The following is a 16,610-nucleotide window of genomic DNA, read 5'->3' as shown; positions in this document are numbered from 1 at the left end:
CCTGCTCTTGCCTACCCTTCATGTTGTCTTGGGGCCATCTTTTAGTGCCCATTCATCTCAAATACAGGCTCCATAGTCCTGGGTTGCATATAACCACAGGGCAAAACAGAAAGCAGGTTGGAATAGGAGTCATTGTCTACAGGTGTGAAATCACTTTCCCACCCCTGTCTTGTCTTCCTCTGGGACAGGTTACCTATAATCTGGGCTCCTTGTCTAGAAGAAAAGAAAAATGTAGAGTTATCACACTTGTGATAAGTACTATAAAGGAATAGTAAAGCATCCTGTGAAGGCAAACAATGAGAGTATCTGATCCTTTCTTGAAAGGGGTTGTTTCAGTGAGGACTTGCCTGGGGAAGGAATTCAGGTTGGTACCTGAAGGTTGAATGCATTTGAGCCAGAGAAGAGACAGGGATAATGAATTCCCAATCAAGGAAAGAGCCTATGTGCAAACACCTGACATGGGAAAGAGCATATAATGCTGAGAACTAGTCTAGACCCGTGGTTAAGGGGAAAGGGGTGAAAAGAGACTGAAATGTAGGGGAGAAACATACCCTTATAGTCAGGTCTAATTGTCTGGCCACTCCCATTCTCTATTCCAGGACCAAACATAAGACAGTTACATTCTTGAGGTCAGGAATTATTTCACAAATGCATACCTTGCATACCTTGTCAGGAATTATTTCATAAATGCATACCTTGCCAAAAGCCACAGGACTTAGAATACATTGAGGTCTCAATATCTGCATTTGATAAATTAATGGGTGATTTTATTATATAAGGAAATTTTATATAGTAAGGGATTACTGAGAAACTCTTTCAAGGTCATGAGGATCCTTATAATATGATGTAGGGTGGTGAACGTATTAGGAACAGGAAAATGGTACCTTGGTTGAGGAACTGCTGGATGGGTTTGGTGGAAGCATTTGAGGAGTCTGGGGGAGGCTCTCAGTTGACTGTGTGCTGGTTACTAACAATCCTGGAAGCGGACTCTGCTTCTTCTTTAGATTCATCCTCTTAGATTCATTAGTTTTTGTGGTTTTCTTTTCCTGAAAGTAGGGTTTTTTTCCCCTGGTTAATACTTTTCAATAATAAAAGAAACACATCTTTACTACTGAGAAAATCAAATTTTTATTACTAGATTCTAATTATACTAAAATTTATGTCCTTGGGAACTCCAGGGAACTACATATAGTCCATCGTCTGAAGAGATGGCCAGAAGGTAAGCAGTGCACATGTATGTTGGCTTCATACAAATAGTAAGGAAAATTTTATACATGTCATTCCTTTTTTTTTTTGCGGTACGCGGGCCTCTCACTGTTGTGGCCTCTCCCATTGCGGAGCACAGGCTCTGGACACGCAGGCTCAGCAGCCATGGCTCACGGGCCCAGCCGCTCCGGGGCATGTGGGATCTTCGCGGACTGGGACACGAACCCGTGTCCCCTGCATTGGCAGTCAGACTCTCAACCACTGCGCCACAAGGGAAGCCCTGAATTTAGTCTCTTTGAGTAGGCTTTGGCAAGCTGTTTTCCTAATCTGATTGCTATTTTAATATACATCTAAAAGAGGGGTAATGATTTCATATTTCCACCATAGGGAATTATATTACACAATTTAAAGTGCACAGTAGTTCGGAAACATAATGGGTGATCAGTACCTATTAATTCACTGGCTCTAAAATTAATTTTCACTCTGGACCTGGATCCCCTTTTTTCTGATTCGTTTATTTGCATGTTGAGAAATGAATAAAGAACTAAGTGTTCATAAGAAGGTAACAAGTAGAAAAGCCACAGTAAAATCTTCCTTTGTGGGACCTTAGCCATCCTACCTTCACAGGTGTATCCTTGATTGATTCAGGTCCCAAAGCTTTATTAGTGGTGGATGTAGATTGGTCAGGACTGGCTTTATTCAGCTTGTTTTTTTTCACTGGAGTTGCTGCTTTTGCTCTGCTTCTCCTAATAACTGATGTGGTAAAAGAGAACATGATAAATCCAGAGGAGCTGGTCTAAGATACCTGAAGCACCTTCAATACTATTTCCTGTCACTTCCTGCTTGTGGATCTGGGTAAGCTTGTATCTGCCTCTACTGCATTAGCCTAGCTTGGTCATAGGTAGCCAGCAGTAGCAGCATAGGTATAGGTACTGGCTCAAACTTCCTCAGTGGTTTCCTTTCTTGTCCCCTGTGCCACAAGCATATTCTTCCTGTCCTCTGGACTCCTATCTAGTTCAGTCGAACCCTTTTACAATCCACTTATTCTATATTTTCCTTTTAAGAATCTAAAGTTTTCATGATGCTAGTGGTGGGTCAATTTCTACAGAAGATCTATTTGAGTTACTGAAACCAGAGAAAACAAATATAATCTAATTTGTGATGGGACAAAGTGGTGATACTGGACTTAGACTTTTTAAAATATGTTTTCCTAATCCAGAGGTTTTATAAGAGGCAAGGTCTTCACATCTCTCAGAGGTAGGTTTTTATTTAAGTACTGCCTCAGAGTTGTTTCTAGAAAGTATAAAAATGATGGAGTAAATATAAGAGCATGCATATTAACTGATTTAAATATTTCAAGAACCTACATGTTCTAATTTTGTTTCATCATTGTTTAACCTTTCTAATGTATGGAAGCCTCAGCCTTTCTCATCAGCTCCTTCTAATATTTTCTTTGCCCACACCCCCAAAATACACCCTCTAAAACATATCAGATCTCTTTGTAGAAAAGGCATCCTCTAAGTTGTCAATTTGTTGGCATCTAAAGTACTACCATTGTCATGGCTACTGAGTCCTAAGTTGGGAAAAAGAGGTCTAAACTTTGACCAAATCAGGGTTCTATTTAAGGTTGATGTCAGTACAGAGAGTGTGAAAGAGGTTCTTCCAAGTACCTTTTAACTTCGCATTTTTAAGAGTTTTAGCAAGGTCTTTAATTTCGTCTATATCTTTGACCAATTCTATTAACTTGTCAACACAGTAAGGCCCACGGAACTTTACTTCCATCAAGTCAGCAATCTTAACTCTGTCATATTCATCTTGCATTTTACTAGTCAGTCTTAAATCCTTGGCTAGTAAACTCTTAATCACTCTAAACTGATAATCACTGATGTGCTGAAATCCTTTCAGCAGAACAATTCTCTTGAATTCACTCTCCATCTCTCAAGTTAGGGACGTGCCTGCAAGAGAAAAATAACATACGGTGTTACACCTTTATCAGACAATTTAAAAGACTGGTTATGTCTAAGTGAGTTAACGGCATATGTCAAAGTATTATCCATGGGTGTGTGTGACAAAAAGGGACTTAATTACCAGACGTGTTACTGTGGAAAATGGGTTGAAAACTGCTGTATGAGAAACTTCTAAGAAATTCTCCCATTTTAATGATGATCTTGAGTTGGTTTAAGGGTGGGTATGGTGGAAGGAGGTCCAGAAATAAGCAATGGTTGCAGTGTGTCAAGTATGGACTATGCAGTGTCAAAGTCCCTGATTCCTCCTCCCATCCTTTATTGGAGCTGCAGCCTACTTCTTGAATGTCTGCCTTGTTGGTTCATGACTCTTTCCAGCATGTCTGAAGTGGCCTATGAACAAAGTGGGCTGCAACCTCTCACCTTATACAAATATCCTTCTGCCATAGCACTACAGTTCCACGCTGGGTACCAACCCTAGTCCATCTACTTGGCACTTCCCTAGTCAGTTCTCATTAGTATCATCTCTCCCTGGGGCGTGGACCATGTTCTCTGTGTCCTATGTGCCCATATCAGTGTCCCTTTGTTGGACTTCTCCCTTCTCTCTAGGACAGGATCACAGCATTTATCGGCTGGAATTATTTCGATGGCTGCTTGATTTTTCTCCTTCCAGGCTTAATTTCTCTAATCAGTTCTTTTCATAGAGCCAGGTATCTCTCTATAAAGCCACGGTTCTATCCCACTTGACATACTTCAATAGTTCCCCATTTTCTCTTTGAAAAAGTTCTTGTTCCATAGCCTGGCTTAAAATGCCTTGAATAATCTGCCTCTTTCTTTACCTCTGTAATTTTTATGTCTCTTGCTCTAGAAATATACACCACATCTTACCTTTTCATATTTCATGACTTTGTTAATTCCCTTCCCAAGGCCTAGAAAGCCATTCCCATCTCTCTTCCTCTGAATACCTCCTTAGAGCATTCAAGACTCAGCTGAGGCTTTGTCTTCTGAAAGCTACCAGGGGCCTGATTTGGGAGTGAGTGTCACTCTTCTGGGCCTCTTTAGCACCCTGTGCACCTCCTTGATGGCCCTCAATGTATGGTATGCGTTCCAGTCTTCTGTTTCAAGTCATGAATTCTTTTAGTTAGGAAACATGTGTTTGTGTACCTTTTTTATAATTGGAATGTTCAAATTCCCAGGGTTGTGAATTATTCCTTCTTGAGAGATCATGAGCATCCTCAGTTAGATCAGGCCCATAGAGTGATGAGCCCACACCGTCCCAGGACCACCACAGTGCTGCAGCCTGCCTTATCAGAAACCAGCCAATCCACCAGCACGCCTGAAACAGCCCCAGAATCTCCTGGGCCATTGCCCTGCCTGCCAGTAGGCCAAAACCAATTCTGGGACACCTTGGACCCTTTAGCCAGTGGCCCTAGGCTTTGGCCCCAATGACCAACAGGCTTATACCAGCTTCAGGACCTCCAGGGTCCTGTAGCCAGAGGCCCTGAGACCTGGCTTCACCCACCAGTGAGCCGGCACTAGTCCCAGTAAGCCCTGGTCCCTGGTCCTGTCCTTTAGCAGGCTGACTCCAGCCCTGTGGCCACTGGGCCCCAGACCCAACCACCAACAGGCCAACACCAGTTCCGAGACACACTGGACCCCTCAGCCAGCTGCCTCATGACCAAACCCCACTCACCAGTGGCCAGCACCAGTTTTGGGACACGCCAGAACATGTAGCCTGCTGGCCTGCCCACCAATGGGCCAGCACTGTCCCTGGGACCCCCACGGTTGCACAGTTACCTTGTGACCCAGCCTCACCAACCATTGTCCTTGGCACAAGGCAGGGTCTGGCAACCAACTGGGGCCAGCCACACCTACCAGACTATCCAAGATAGTCAGCCGACCACAAAAGAAGGACTTGCATAGCTCTCATAGGGGGAAACCCTAGAGCAGGGGCCCCTAAAGCCTGGGCTACAGACTGGTACCAGTCCATGGCCTATTAGGAACAGGGCTGCACAGCAGGAGATAAGCAGCGGACAAGCAAGCAAAGCTTCATCTGTATTTACAGCTGCTCTCCATTGCTCACATTACTGCCTGAGCTCCACCTCCTGTCAGATCAGCGGTGGCATTAGAGTCTCATAGGAGCGCGAACCCTACTGTGACTGCGCATGTGAAGGATCTAGGTTGTGCACTCCTTATGAGAATCTAATGCCTGATGATATGAGGTGGAGCTCAGGCAGTGTTGCTAGCACTGGGGAGTGGCTGCAAGGCGCCATTAGATTCTCATAAGAGTGCGAGCCCTACTGTGAACTGCACTTGTGAGGGATCTAGGTTGTGCACTCCTTATGAGAATCTAATGCCTGATGATATGAGGTGGAGCTCAGGCAGTGTTGCTAGCACTGGGGAGTGGCTGCAAATATAGATTATCATTAGCAGAGAGGTTTGACTGCACAGAGACCATAATAAATCAATTGCTTGCAGACTCATATCAAAACCTTATTTGTGAGTGGCAAGTGACAATTAAGCTGCATGTTTGACTGCACAGAGACCATAATAAATCAATTGCTTGCAGACTCATATCAAAACCTTATCTGTGAGTGGCAAGTGACAATTAAGCTGCATCTGGTGGCAGGCTTTATAGTGGCAAGTGAGTTGATGTACTTCAATTGTACAGCTGCATCTGGTGGCAGAGCTTAAGTCAGAATCCAACACTTATTTTAGTCTGCACATGGCTGGCCCATTACTTTATTTACTACTTCTGTCCATGCCTCTTTCCCGCACTGCGCACTTGTCTCAGTCACAGTTTTGGCAAGCCTGCAAGCTAACCCTAGCCAAAATGAGTAAAAAACAAAAGTCACTGGAGAGCTTCTTTGAAAATGGGGAAAGACCCAATGATGAGACAGCAGAAGACTCTTAAGACGGCCAACACAAAGAAAGCTGCATTTAAAAGAAAATATCAAGAGTCCTACTTAAATTACGGGTTCATTGCAACAGGTGATTCACATTCTCCAAGCCCACTTTGCATAATATGCGGTGACCAGCTATCCAACGAAGCCATGAAACCTTCAAAAGTGTTTCACCACATGGAGACCAAGCACTCTGCATGAAAAGACAAGCCTTTGGATTTTTTCAAAACAAAAAATGTGAACACGAAGAACAGAAGCAATTATCAAAAGCCACCACTTCATCACATGTGTCTGCATTGAGAGCATAATTCTTAGTGGCTAATTGCATTGTTAAAGCTAAGAAGCCCTTTACTATTGGTGAACAGTTGATCCTGCCTGCTGCTAAGAACATTTGTTGTAAAACTTTAGAAGAGGCTGCAGTTCAAAGGTGGCACCTGTTCCTCTTTTGGCTAGACGAATAACTAGACGAATTGATGAAATAGCAGAGGATATTGACTCACAGTTGTTAGAGAGGATTAATGAGTCACTGTGGTATGCAATCCAGGTTGATGAGTCTACCAATGTTGAGAACAAAGCAACAATGCTTGTTTTTGTGTGATATATTTTTCAGGAGGATGTGCATGAGGATATGTTATGTGCACTTTTGTTGCCAACCAACACCACAGCTGCAGAACTATTCAAGTCTTTGAATGATTACATATCAGGAAAACTGAACTGGTCATTTTGTGTCGGTATATGCACAGACAGAGCGGCTGCCATGACTGGACGGCTTTCTGGTTTCACTACTCAGGTCAAATAGGTTGCATCTGAATGTGAGTCTATGCACTGTGTCATCCATAGAGAAATGCTGGTTAACCGAAAAATGTCACCTGAACTTAACAACGTTTTGCAGGATGTGATTAAAATTATCAGTCACATTAAAGTACATGCCCTTAACTCACATTTGTTCATGTAGCTCTGTGAGGAGATGGACACAGGGCACACACATCTTCTCTTATACATAGAAGTGAGATGGCTTTCTGAAGGTAGATCACTGGCGAGAGTTTTTTAGTTATGAGAGCTGCCTCAGAGATTTCTTTTAGAAAAACAGTCACCATTGGCAGCACAGTTCAGTGACAAAAAATGGGTCTCAAAACTTGCTTACTTGTGTGATGTATTCAACCTGCTCAACAAACTCGATCTGTCACTTCAGGGGAGAACTACACTGTATTCAAGTCAGCAGATAAAGTGACTTCATTCAAAGCCAAACTGGAATTAGGGGGGTGACGAGTGAACACTGGGATTTTTGATATGTTTCAAACATTAGCAGAGATTTTGAGAGACTGAGCCAGGGCCTTTTTTCTCCCAGCTGGTGCATGATCACCTATCTCAGCTTTCAAGAAAGTTTGAGCATTACTTCCCAACCACAAAAGACCCCCGAACTGGGAAGGAATGGATCTACAACTCACTTGTGAATAAGCCAGGTGAATCGACTTTGTCCATGCTAGAAGAGGATCAACTGCTTGAGACTGCAAATGATAGTGGCCTTAAAAGTATGTTTGAGCCAACTTCAAGTCTCCATGCCTTCTGGATTAAAGTCAAGGTGGGATATCCTTAAATTGCCACAAAAGCACTGAAAAGCCTGCTTCCATTTCCAACATCCTATCTTTGTGAAGCACGGTTTTCTGCAGTGTCAGCAACCAAAACGAGATTACAGAGTAGACTGGACATGAGCAACACACCTCAGCTGTCACTGTCTCCCATCATCCCCATCTAGTTGCAGGAAAACTGCTCAGGGCTCCCACTGATTCTGTATTATGGTGAGTTGTATAATTATTTCATTATATATCACACTGTAATAATAATAGAAATAAAGAGCATAATAAATGTAATGCCCTTGAATCATTCTGAAACCATTCCCCCCACCCTGGTCTGTGGAAAAATTGTCTTCCATGAAACTGGTTTCTGGTGCCAAAAAGTTGGGGACCGCAGCCCTAGAGCATATAGCTCTGGTGACCAGAAGGGAGTGCACTGCTGGGACAAATAGGACATCTTCTACAAAAGACTACTTCTCCAAGGTCAGGAAACATAACCAATGTACCAAATACACAGAAATAAAACAAAAAATTAGGCAAAATGAATCTATAGAGGAATATGTTCCAAATGAAGGAACAAGACAAAACCTCAGAAGAAAAACTAAGTGAAGTGGACATAGGCAACCTACCCAATAAATAGTTCACAGAGGTGACCATAAAGATGCTCAAAGAACTCAGGAGAAGATTGGATGAACAGAGTGAAAAGTTAGAAGTTTTTAACAAAAAATTAGAAAATATAAAGAAGAATCAAACAGAGATGAAGAATAAAATAACTGAAATGAAAAATAAACCAGAAGGAATCAACAGTAGAGCTAATGATACAGTAGAACAGATCAGCGAGCTGGAAGACAGAATAATGGAAATCACTGAAGCTGAACAACAACAACAAAAAAATGAGGACAGTTTAAGAGAACTCTGGGACAACATCAAACATGTTATCATTCATCACATCATAGGAGGGTCCCAGAAGGAGAAGAGAGAGAAAAAGGGGCAGAGAACATATTTGAAGACATAATAGCTGAAAACTTCCTTAACCTGGGTAAGGAAACAGACAGGAAGCACAGAGAGTCCCAAACAGGATCAACCCAAAGAGGACCACACCAAGACACACTGTAATTAAGATGGCAAAAATTAAAGATAAGGAGAAAATATTAAAATCAGCAAGGGAAAAGCAACAAGTTTCATACAAGGGAACTCCCATAAGGCTATCAGCTGACTTTTCGGCAGAAACTCTGCAGACCAGAAGGGAGTGGCATGATATGTTTAAAGTGATGAGAAAGAATAATCTACAACCAAGAATACTCTTGCCAGCAAGTCTTTCATTCAGATTTTATGGAGAGATTAAAAGTTTTACAGGCAAGCAAAAGCTAAAAGAGTTCAGCACCAGCAAACTGGCTTTAAAAGAAATGTTAAAGGGACTTTTCCGAGTAAAAAGAAAAGAAACATGAAACATAAAAGGAAAAAATCTCACTAGTAAAGGCAAATATACAGATTAGCCATGTATAAAGCTAGTAGGAAGGTTAAAAGACAAAAGTTGTAAAATCATCTATATCTGCAATAAGTTGTTAAGGGATACACAAAACAGAAAGATGTGAATATGATGTCAAAATTTTAAACATGGAAAGGGGGGAGGAAATGCAGTGTTGTTAAAATGTGTTTAAACTTAAGAGGTCAGCAAGTTAAAATAATCATATATATATGAACAAGACAAGGATGCCCACTCTCACCACTTTTATTTAACATAGTATTAGAAGTCCTAGTCACAGCAACCAAACTGGAAACAAAGAAAAAAAAATAAAAGGAATCCAAATTGTAAAGGAAAAATTAAAACTGTTACTGTTTGCAGATGAAATGATACTACACATAGAAAATCCTAAAGACACCACAAAAAAACCTACTAAAACTCATCAATGAATTCACTTAAGTTGCAGGATATGAAGTTAATATATAGAAATCTGTTGCATTTCTATACACTAACAATGAACTATCAAAAACAGAAATTAAGAAAACAATCCCATTTATAATCACATCAAAAAGAACAAAATGCTTAGGAATAAATCTGACTAAGGAGGTAGAAGACCTGTATTTGGAAAACTATAAGACACTGATGAAAGAAATTAAAGACAACAAAAAAAAAAGGAAAGATATAATGTTCATGGATTGAATGAATTAATATTATTAAAATGACTAAACTACCCAAAGCACTCTACAGATACAATGCAATCCCTATCAAATTACCAATGGCATTTTTCACAGAACTAGAACAAAAAAAATCTAAAATTTGTATGGAAACACAAAAGACCTCAAACAGCCAAAACAATTTTGAGAAAGAACAAAGCTGGAGGTACCATGCTCCCTGATTTCAAACTATACTACAAAGCTACAGTAATCAAAACAGTATAGTAATGGAACAAAAACAGATATATAGATCAACAGAACAGAATAGATCCCAGAAATGAAGCCACACTTTATGGGCAATTAATCTGACAAAGGTGGGAAGAATATACAATGCATAAAAGACAGCCTCTTCAACAAATGGTGTTGGGAAAACTGGACAGCTACATGCAAAAGAATCAAACTGGTCTACTCTCTCACACCATACAAAAATAAATTCAAAACAAATTAAAGACTTAAATGTAAGACCTGAAACCATAAAACTTCTAGAAGAAAACATAGGCAGTACACTCCTTGACATCAGTCTTCATTATATTTTTTTGGATATATCTTCTCAGGTAAGGGAAACAAAAGCAAAAATAAATAGATGTGACTGCATCAAACTAAAAATCTTTTGCACAGCAAAGGGAACTATCAACAAAACCAAAAGGGCACTTACTGAATGGGAGACTATATTTGTAAACAATATATCTGACAATGGGCTGATATCCAAAATATACAAAGAACTCATACAAGTCAACATCAAACAAAGAAACAAACAACCCAATTAAAAAATCAGCAGAGGATCTGAAGGGACATTTTTCCAAGGAAGACATACAGATGGCCAAGAGGCTCATGAAAAGATGTTTAACATCACTAACCTGTCAGAATGGTTATTATATCAAAAAGATGACAAATAGCAAGTGTTCGTGAGGATATGGAGAAAAGAGAACCCTCATGCTCTGTTGGTGGGAATGTAAACTGGTGCAGCCACTATGGAAAACAACATGGAGATTTGCAAAAAATTAGGAATAAAACTACCATATGATCCAGATACTCAAGATACACACTTGAGTGTCTATCCAAAGAAAACAAAAACACTATTAGAAAAGATATATGCACCCCAATGTTCATGTCAGCACTATTTGCAATAACCAAGATATGAAAACAACTTACATGCCCCTCAGTAGATGAATGGATAAAGAAGACATGGTAAATATATACGACGGATTATTACTAAGGCATAAAAAATAATAAAATCTTGCCATTTGTAACAACATGGATGGACCTAGAGGGTATTATGCTAAGCGAAATAAGCCAGACAGAGAAAGACAAACATTGCATGATTTCATTTATATGTGGAATCTGAAAACACCAAATAAATGAACAAACATATCAAAACATAAACAGAGTTACAGGTACAGAGAACAAATGGGTGTTCTCCAGAGGGTGGGGGTGGAGGGCAAAGAAATAAGTTAAGGAGATTAAGAGGTACAAACTTCCAGTTGCAAAATAAATGAGTCATGTGTATGAAATGTACAATGAGGAATACAGTCAATAAGTATGTAATATCTTTGTATAGTGACAATCATAACTAGACTTACTGTGGTGATTGATTTGAAAAGTAGAGAAATAACGAATCACGAGACCTTCAAGAGAGTGGAATAGTAAGACGTGGAGATCACCTTCCTCCCCACAAATACATCAGAAACTCACCACTTTTATTTAACATAGTATTAGAAGTCCTAGTCACAGCAACCAAACTGGAAACAAAGAAAAAAAAATAAAAGGAATCCAAATTGTAAAGGAAAAATTAAAACTGTTACTGTTTGCAGATGAAATGATACTACACATAGAAAATCCTAAAGACACCACAAAAAAACCTACTAAAACTCATCAATGAATTCACTTAAGTTGCAGGATATGAAGTTAATATATAGAAATCTGTTGCATTTCTATACACTAACAATGAACTATCAAAAACAGAAATTAAGAAAACAATCCCATTTATAATCACATCAAAAAGAACAAAATGCTTAGGAATAAATCTGACTAAGGAGGTAGAAGACCTGTATTTGGAAAACTATAAGACACTGATGAAAGAAATTAAAGACAACAAAAAAAAAAGGAAAGATATAATGTTCATGGATTGAATGAATTAATATTATTAAAATGACTAAACTACCCAAAGCACTCTACAGATACAATGCAATCCCTATCAAATTACCAATGGCATTTTTCACAGAACTAGAACAAAAAAAATCTAAAATTTGTATGGAAACACAAAAGACCTCAAACAGCCAAAACAATTTTGAGAAAGAACAAAGCTGGAGGTACCATGCTCCCTGATTTCAAACTATACTACAAATCTATAGTAATCAAAACAGTATAGTAATGGAACAAAAACAGATATATAGATCAACAGAACAGAATAGATCCCAGAAATGAAGCCACACTTTATGGGCAATTAATCTGACAAAGGTGGGAAGAATATACAATGCATAAAAGACAGCCTCTTCAACAAATGGTGTTGGGAAAACTGGACAGCTACATGCAAAAGAATCAAACTGGTCTACTCTCTCACACCATACAAAAATAAATTCAAAACAAATTAAAGACTTAAATGTAAGACCTGAAACCATAAAACTTCTAGAAGAAAACATAGGCAGTACACTCCTTGACATCAGTCTTCATTATATTTTTTTGGATATATCTTCTCAGGTAAGGGAAACAAAAGCAAAAATAAATAGATGTGACTGCATCAAACTAAAAATCTTTTGCACAGCAAAGGGAACTATCAACAAAACCAAAAGGGCACTTACTGAATGGGAGACTATATTTGTAAACAATATATCTGACAATGGGCTGATATCCAAAATATACAAAGAACTCATACAAGTCAACATCAAACAAAGAAACAAACAACCCAATTAAAAAATCAGCAGAGGATCTGAAGGGACATTTTTCCAAGGAAGACATACAGATGGCCAAGAGGCTCATGAAAAGATGTTTAACATCACTAACCTGTCAGAATGGTTATTATATCAAAAAGATGACAAATAGCAAGTGTTCGTGAGGATATGGAGAAAAGAGAACCCTCATGCTCTGTTGGTGGGAATGTAAACTGGTGCAGCCACTATGGAAAACAACATGGAGATTTGCAAAAAATTAGGAATAAAACTACCATATGATCCAGATACTCAAGATACACACTTGAGTGTCTATCCAAAGAAAACAAAAACACTATTAGAAAAGATATATGCACCCCAATGTTCATGTCAGCACTATTTGCAATAACCAAGATATGAAAACAACTTACATGCCCCTCAGTAGATGAATGGATAAAGAAGACATGGTAAATATATATGACGGATTATTACTAAGGCATAAAAAATAATAAAATCTTGCCATTTGTAACAACATGGATGGACCTAGAGGGTATTATGCTAAGCGAAATAAGCCAGACAGAGAAAGACAAACATTGCATGATTTCATTTATATGTGGAATCTGAAAACACCAAATAAATGAACAAACATATCAAAACATAAACAGAGTTACAGGTACAGAGAACAAATGGGTGTTCTCCAGAGGGTGGGGGTGGAGGGCAAAGAAATAAGTTAAGGAGATTAAGAGGTACAAACTTCCAGTTGCAAAATAAATGAGTCATGTGTATGAAATGTACAATGAGGAATACAGTCAATAAGTATGTAATATCTTTGTATAGTGACAATCATAACTAGACTTACTGTGGTGATTGATTTGAAAAGTAGAGAAATAACGAATCACGAGACCTTCAAGAGAGTGGAATAGTAAGACGTGGAGATCACCTTCCTCCCCACAAATACATCAGAAATACATCTACATGTGGAACAACTCCTACAGAACACCTACTGAACGATGGCAGAAGACCTCAAACCTCCCAAAAGGCAAGAAACTCCCCACGTACCTGGGTAAGGCAAAAGAATAGGGACAGGACCTGCACCAGTGGGAGGGAGCTGTGAAGGAGGAAAAGTTTCCACACACTAGGAAGCCCCTTCACTGGCTGAGACAGGGGGTGGTCGGGGGGAAGCTTCGGAGCCACGGAGGAGAGCGCAGCAACAGGGGTGCAGGGGGCAAAGCAGAGAGATTCCTGAACAGAGAATCGGTGCCGATCAGCACTCACCAGCCCGAGAGGTTTGTCTGCTCACCCGCTGGGATGGGTGGGGACTAGGAGCTGAGGCTGGGGCTTCGGTCGGTCGGAAGCCGGGAGAGGACTGGGGTTGGCTGCATGAACACAGCCTGAAGGGAGCTAGTGAACCACATCTAGCTGGGAAGGAGTCTGGAAAAAAGTCTGGAGCTGCCTACGAGGGAAGAGACCATTGTTTTGGGGTGTACGAGGAGAGGGGATTCAGAGCACCACCTAAACGAGCTCCAGAGACAGGGTGCAAGCCGCGGCTACAGCACAGACACCAAGAGATGGGCATGAGATGCTAAAGCTGCTGCTGCAGCCACCAAGAAGTCTGTGTGCAAGCACAGGTCACTAGCCACACCTCCCCTCCCAGGAGCCTATGCAGCCCGCCACTGCCAGGTTCCCGTGGTCTAGGCACAACTTCCTTGGGAGAACACATGGTGCACCTCAGACTGTTACAACATCATGCTGGCCTCCGCCGCCGAAGGCTCACCCTGCATTCCGTACCCCTCCCTCTCCCCTGCCTGAGTGAGCCAGAGCCCACTAATTAGCTACTACTTTAACCCCATCCTGTCTGAGAAAAGAACAGATGCCCTTAGCCAACCTACAGGCAGAGGCAGGGCCAAATCCAAATCTGAACACCAGGAGCTGTGAAAACAAAGAAGAGAAAAGGAAATTTCTCCCAGCAGCCTCAGGAAGAGGGGATTAAATCTCCACAAACAACTTGATGTACCCTGCATCTCTGGAATATCTGAATAGAAAATGAATGATCCCAAAATTGAGGTGGTGGACTTTGGGAGCAGCAATATATATATTTTTTCCTTTTTCTCTTTTTGTTAGTGTGTATGTGTATGCTTCTGTGTGAGATTTTGTCTGTATAGCTTTACTTTTACCATTTGTCCTAGCTTTCTGTCTGTCCTTTTTTTTTTTTTTTTTTTTTTTTTTTTTAGTATACTTTCTAGTGCTTGTTATCATTGGTGGATTTGTTTTCTGGTTTGGTTGCTCTCCTTTCTTTTGTTTTTCCTTGTTTCTTTTTTTATTACTTTTTAATTATTTATTTTTAATAATTATTTTTTATTTTAATAACTTTATTTATTTTCTTTCTTTCTTTTTTTCTCCTTTTTCTCCTGACCTGTGTGGCTGACAAGGTCTTGGTGCTCAAGCCAGGTGTCAGGCCTGTGCCTCTGAGGTGGGAGAGCTGAGTTCAAGACATTGGTCCACCAGAAACCTCCCAGCTCCATGTAATATCAAACGGCAAAAGTTGTCCCAGAGATCTCCATCTCAACGCTAAGACCCAGCTCCACTCAATGACCAGCAAGCTACAGTGGTGGACACCCTATGCCAAACAACTAGCAAGACAGGAACACAAGCCCACCCACATAGCAAACCCACATAGCAGAGTGGCTGCCAAAAATCATAATAGGGTCACAGACACCCTCAAACACACCACCAGACAGGGACCTGCCCACCAGAAAGACAAGATCCAGCCTCACCCACCAGAACACAGGCATTAGTCCCCTACACCAGGAAGCCTACACAGCCCACTGAACCAACCTTAGCCACTGGAGGCAGACACCAAAAACAATGGGAACTACAAACCTGCAGGCTGTTAAAAGGAGACCCCAAACACAGTAAGGTTAAGCAAAATGAGAAGACAGAGACACACACCAGACGAAGGAGTAAGGTAAAACCCCACAGGCCAAAAAAATGAAGAGGAAATAGGCAGTCTACCTGAAAAAGAATTCAGAGTAATGATAGTAAAGATGATCCAAAATCTTGGAAATAGAATAGAGAAAATACAAGAAACGTTTAACAAGGACCCAGAAGAACTAAAGAGCAAACAAACAATGATGAACAACACAATAAAGGAAATTGAAAATTCTCTAGAAGGAATCAATAGCACCATAACTGAGGCAGAAGAATGGATACGTGACCTGGAAGATAAAATCGTGGATATAACTACAACAGAGCAGAATAAAGAAAAAAGAACGAAAAGAATTGAGGACAGTCTCAGAGACCTCTGGGACAACATTAAACACACCAACATTCGAATTATAGGGGTCCCAGAAGAAGAAGAGGAAAAGAAAGGGACTGAGAAAATATTTGAAGAGATTATAGTTAAAAACTTCCCGAATATGGGAAAGGAAATAGTCATTCAAGTCCAGGAAGCGCAGAGTCCCATACAGGATAAATCTGAGGAGAAACACGTCAAGACACATATTAATCAAACTATCAAAAACTAAATACAAAGAAAAAATATTAAACGCAGCAAGGGAAAAACAATAAATAACATACAAGGGAATCCCCATAAGGTGAACAGCTGATCTTTCAGCAGAAACTCTGCAAGCCAGGAGGGTGTGGCAGGACATATTTAAAGTGATGAAAGGGAAAAACCTAGAACCAAGATTATTTTACCCAGCAAGGGTCTCATTCAGATTCAATGGAGAAATTAAAAATTTTACAGACAAGCAAAACCTAAGAGAATACAGCAAAACCAAACCAGCTTTACAACAAATGCTAAAGGGACTTCTCTAGGGAGGAAACACAAGAGAAGGAAAAGACCTACAATAACAAACCCAAAACAATTAAGAAAATGGTAATAGGAACATACATATCAAAAATTACCTTAAATGTAAATGG

General features: G+C 40.2%; 1 protein-coding gene across 5 annotated transcripts in view; it reads right to left on the bottom strand.

The window, feature by feature from the left end:
- The window catches only part of LOC102990974 (gamma-interferon-inducible protein 16-like), an 80,885-nt gene that overhangs the window by 25,391 nt on the left and 38,884 nt on the right, over window positions 1-16,610 (bottom strand). For all 5 annotated transcript variants that reach the window (XM_024116231.3, XM_024116232.3, XM_007105201.3 and 2 more), the window contains 3 exons: window positions 2,877-3,161; window positions 1,826-1,959; window positions 885-1,046 (listed from right to left, as the gene is read on the bottom strand). In XM_024116231.3, coding sequence (XP_023971999.1) covers window positions 885-1,046; window positions 1,826-1,959; window positions 2,877-3,141 — 561 coding nt within the window. In that variant the 5' untranslated portion in view covers window positions 3,142-3,161. The remainder of the gene's footprint in view (window positions 1-884; window positions 1,047-1,825; window positions 1,960-2,876; window positions 3,162-16,610) is intronic.

This window comes from Physeter macrocephalus, chromosome 4 (assembly GCF_002837175.3).
Source record: "Physeter macrocephalus isolate SW-GA chromosome 4, ASM283717v5, whole genome shotgun sequence".
NCBI classification, from domain to species: domain Eukaryota; kingdom Metazoa; phylum Chordata; class Mammalia; order Artiodactyla; family Physeteridae; genus Physeter; species Physeter macrocephalus.
This window is presented reverse-complemented; position numbering and strand designations above follow the sequence as displayed.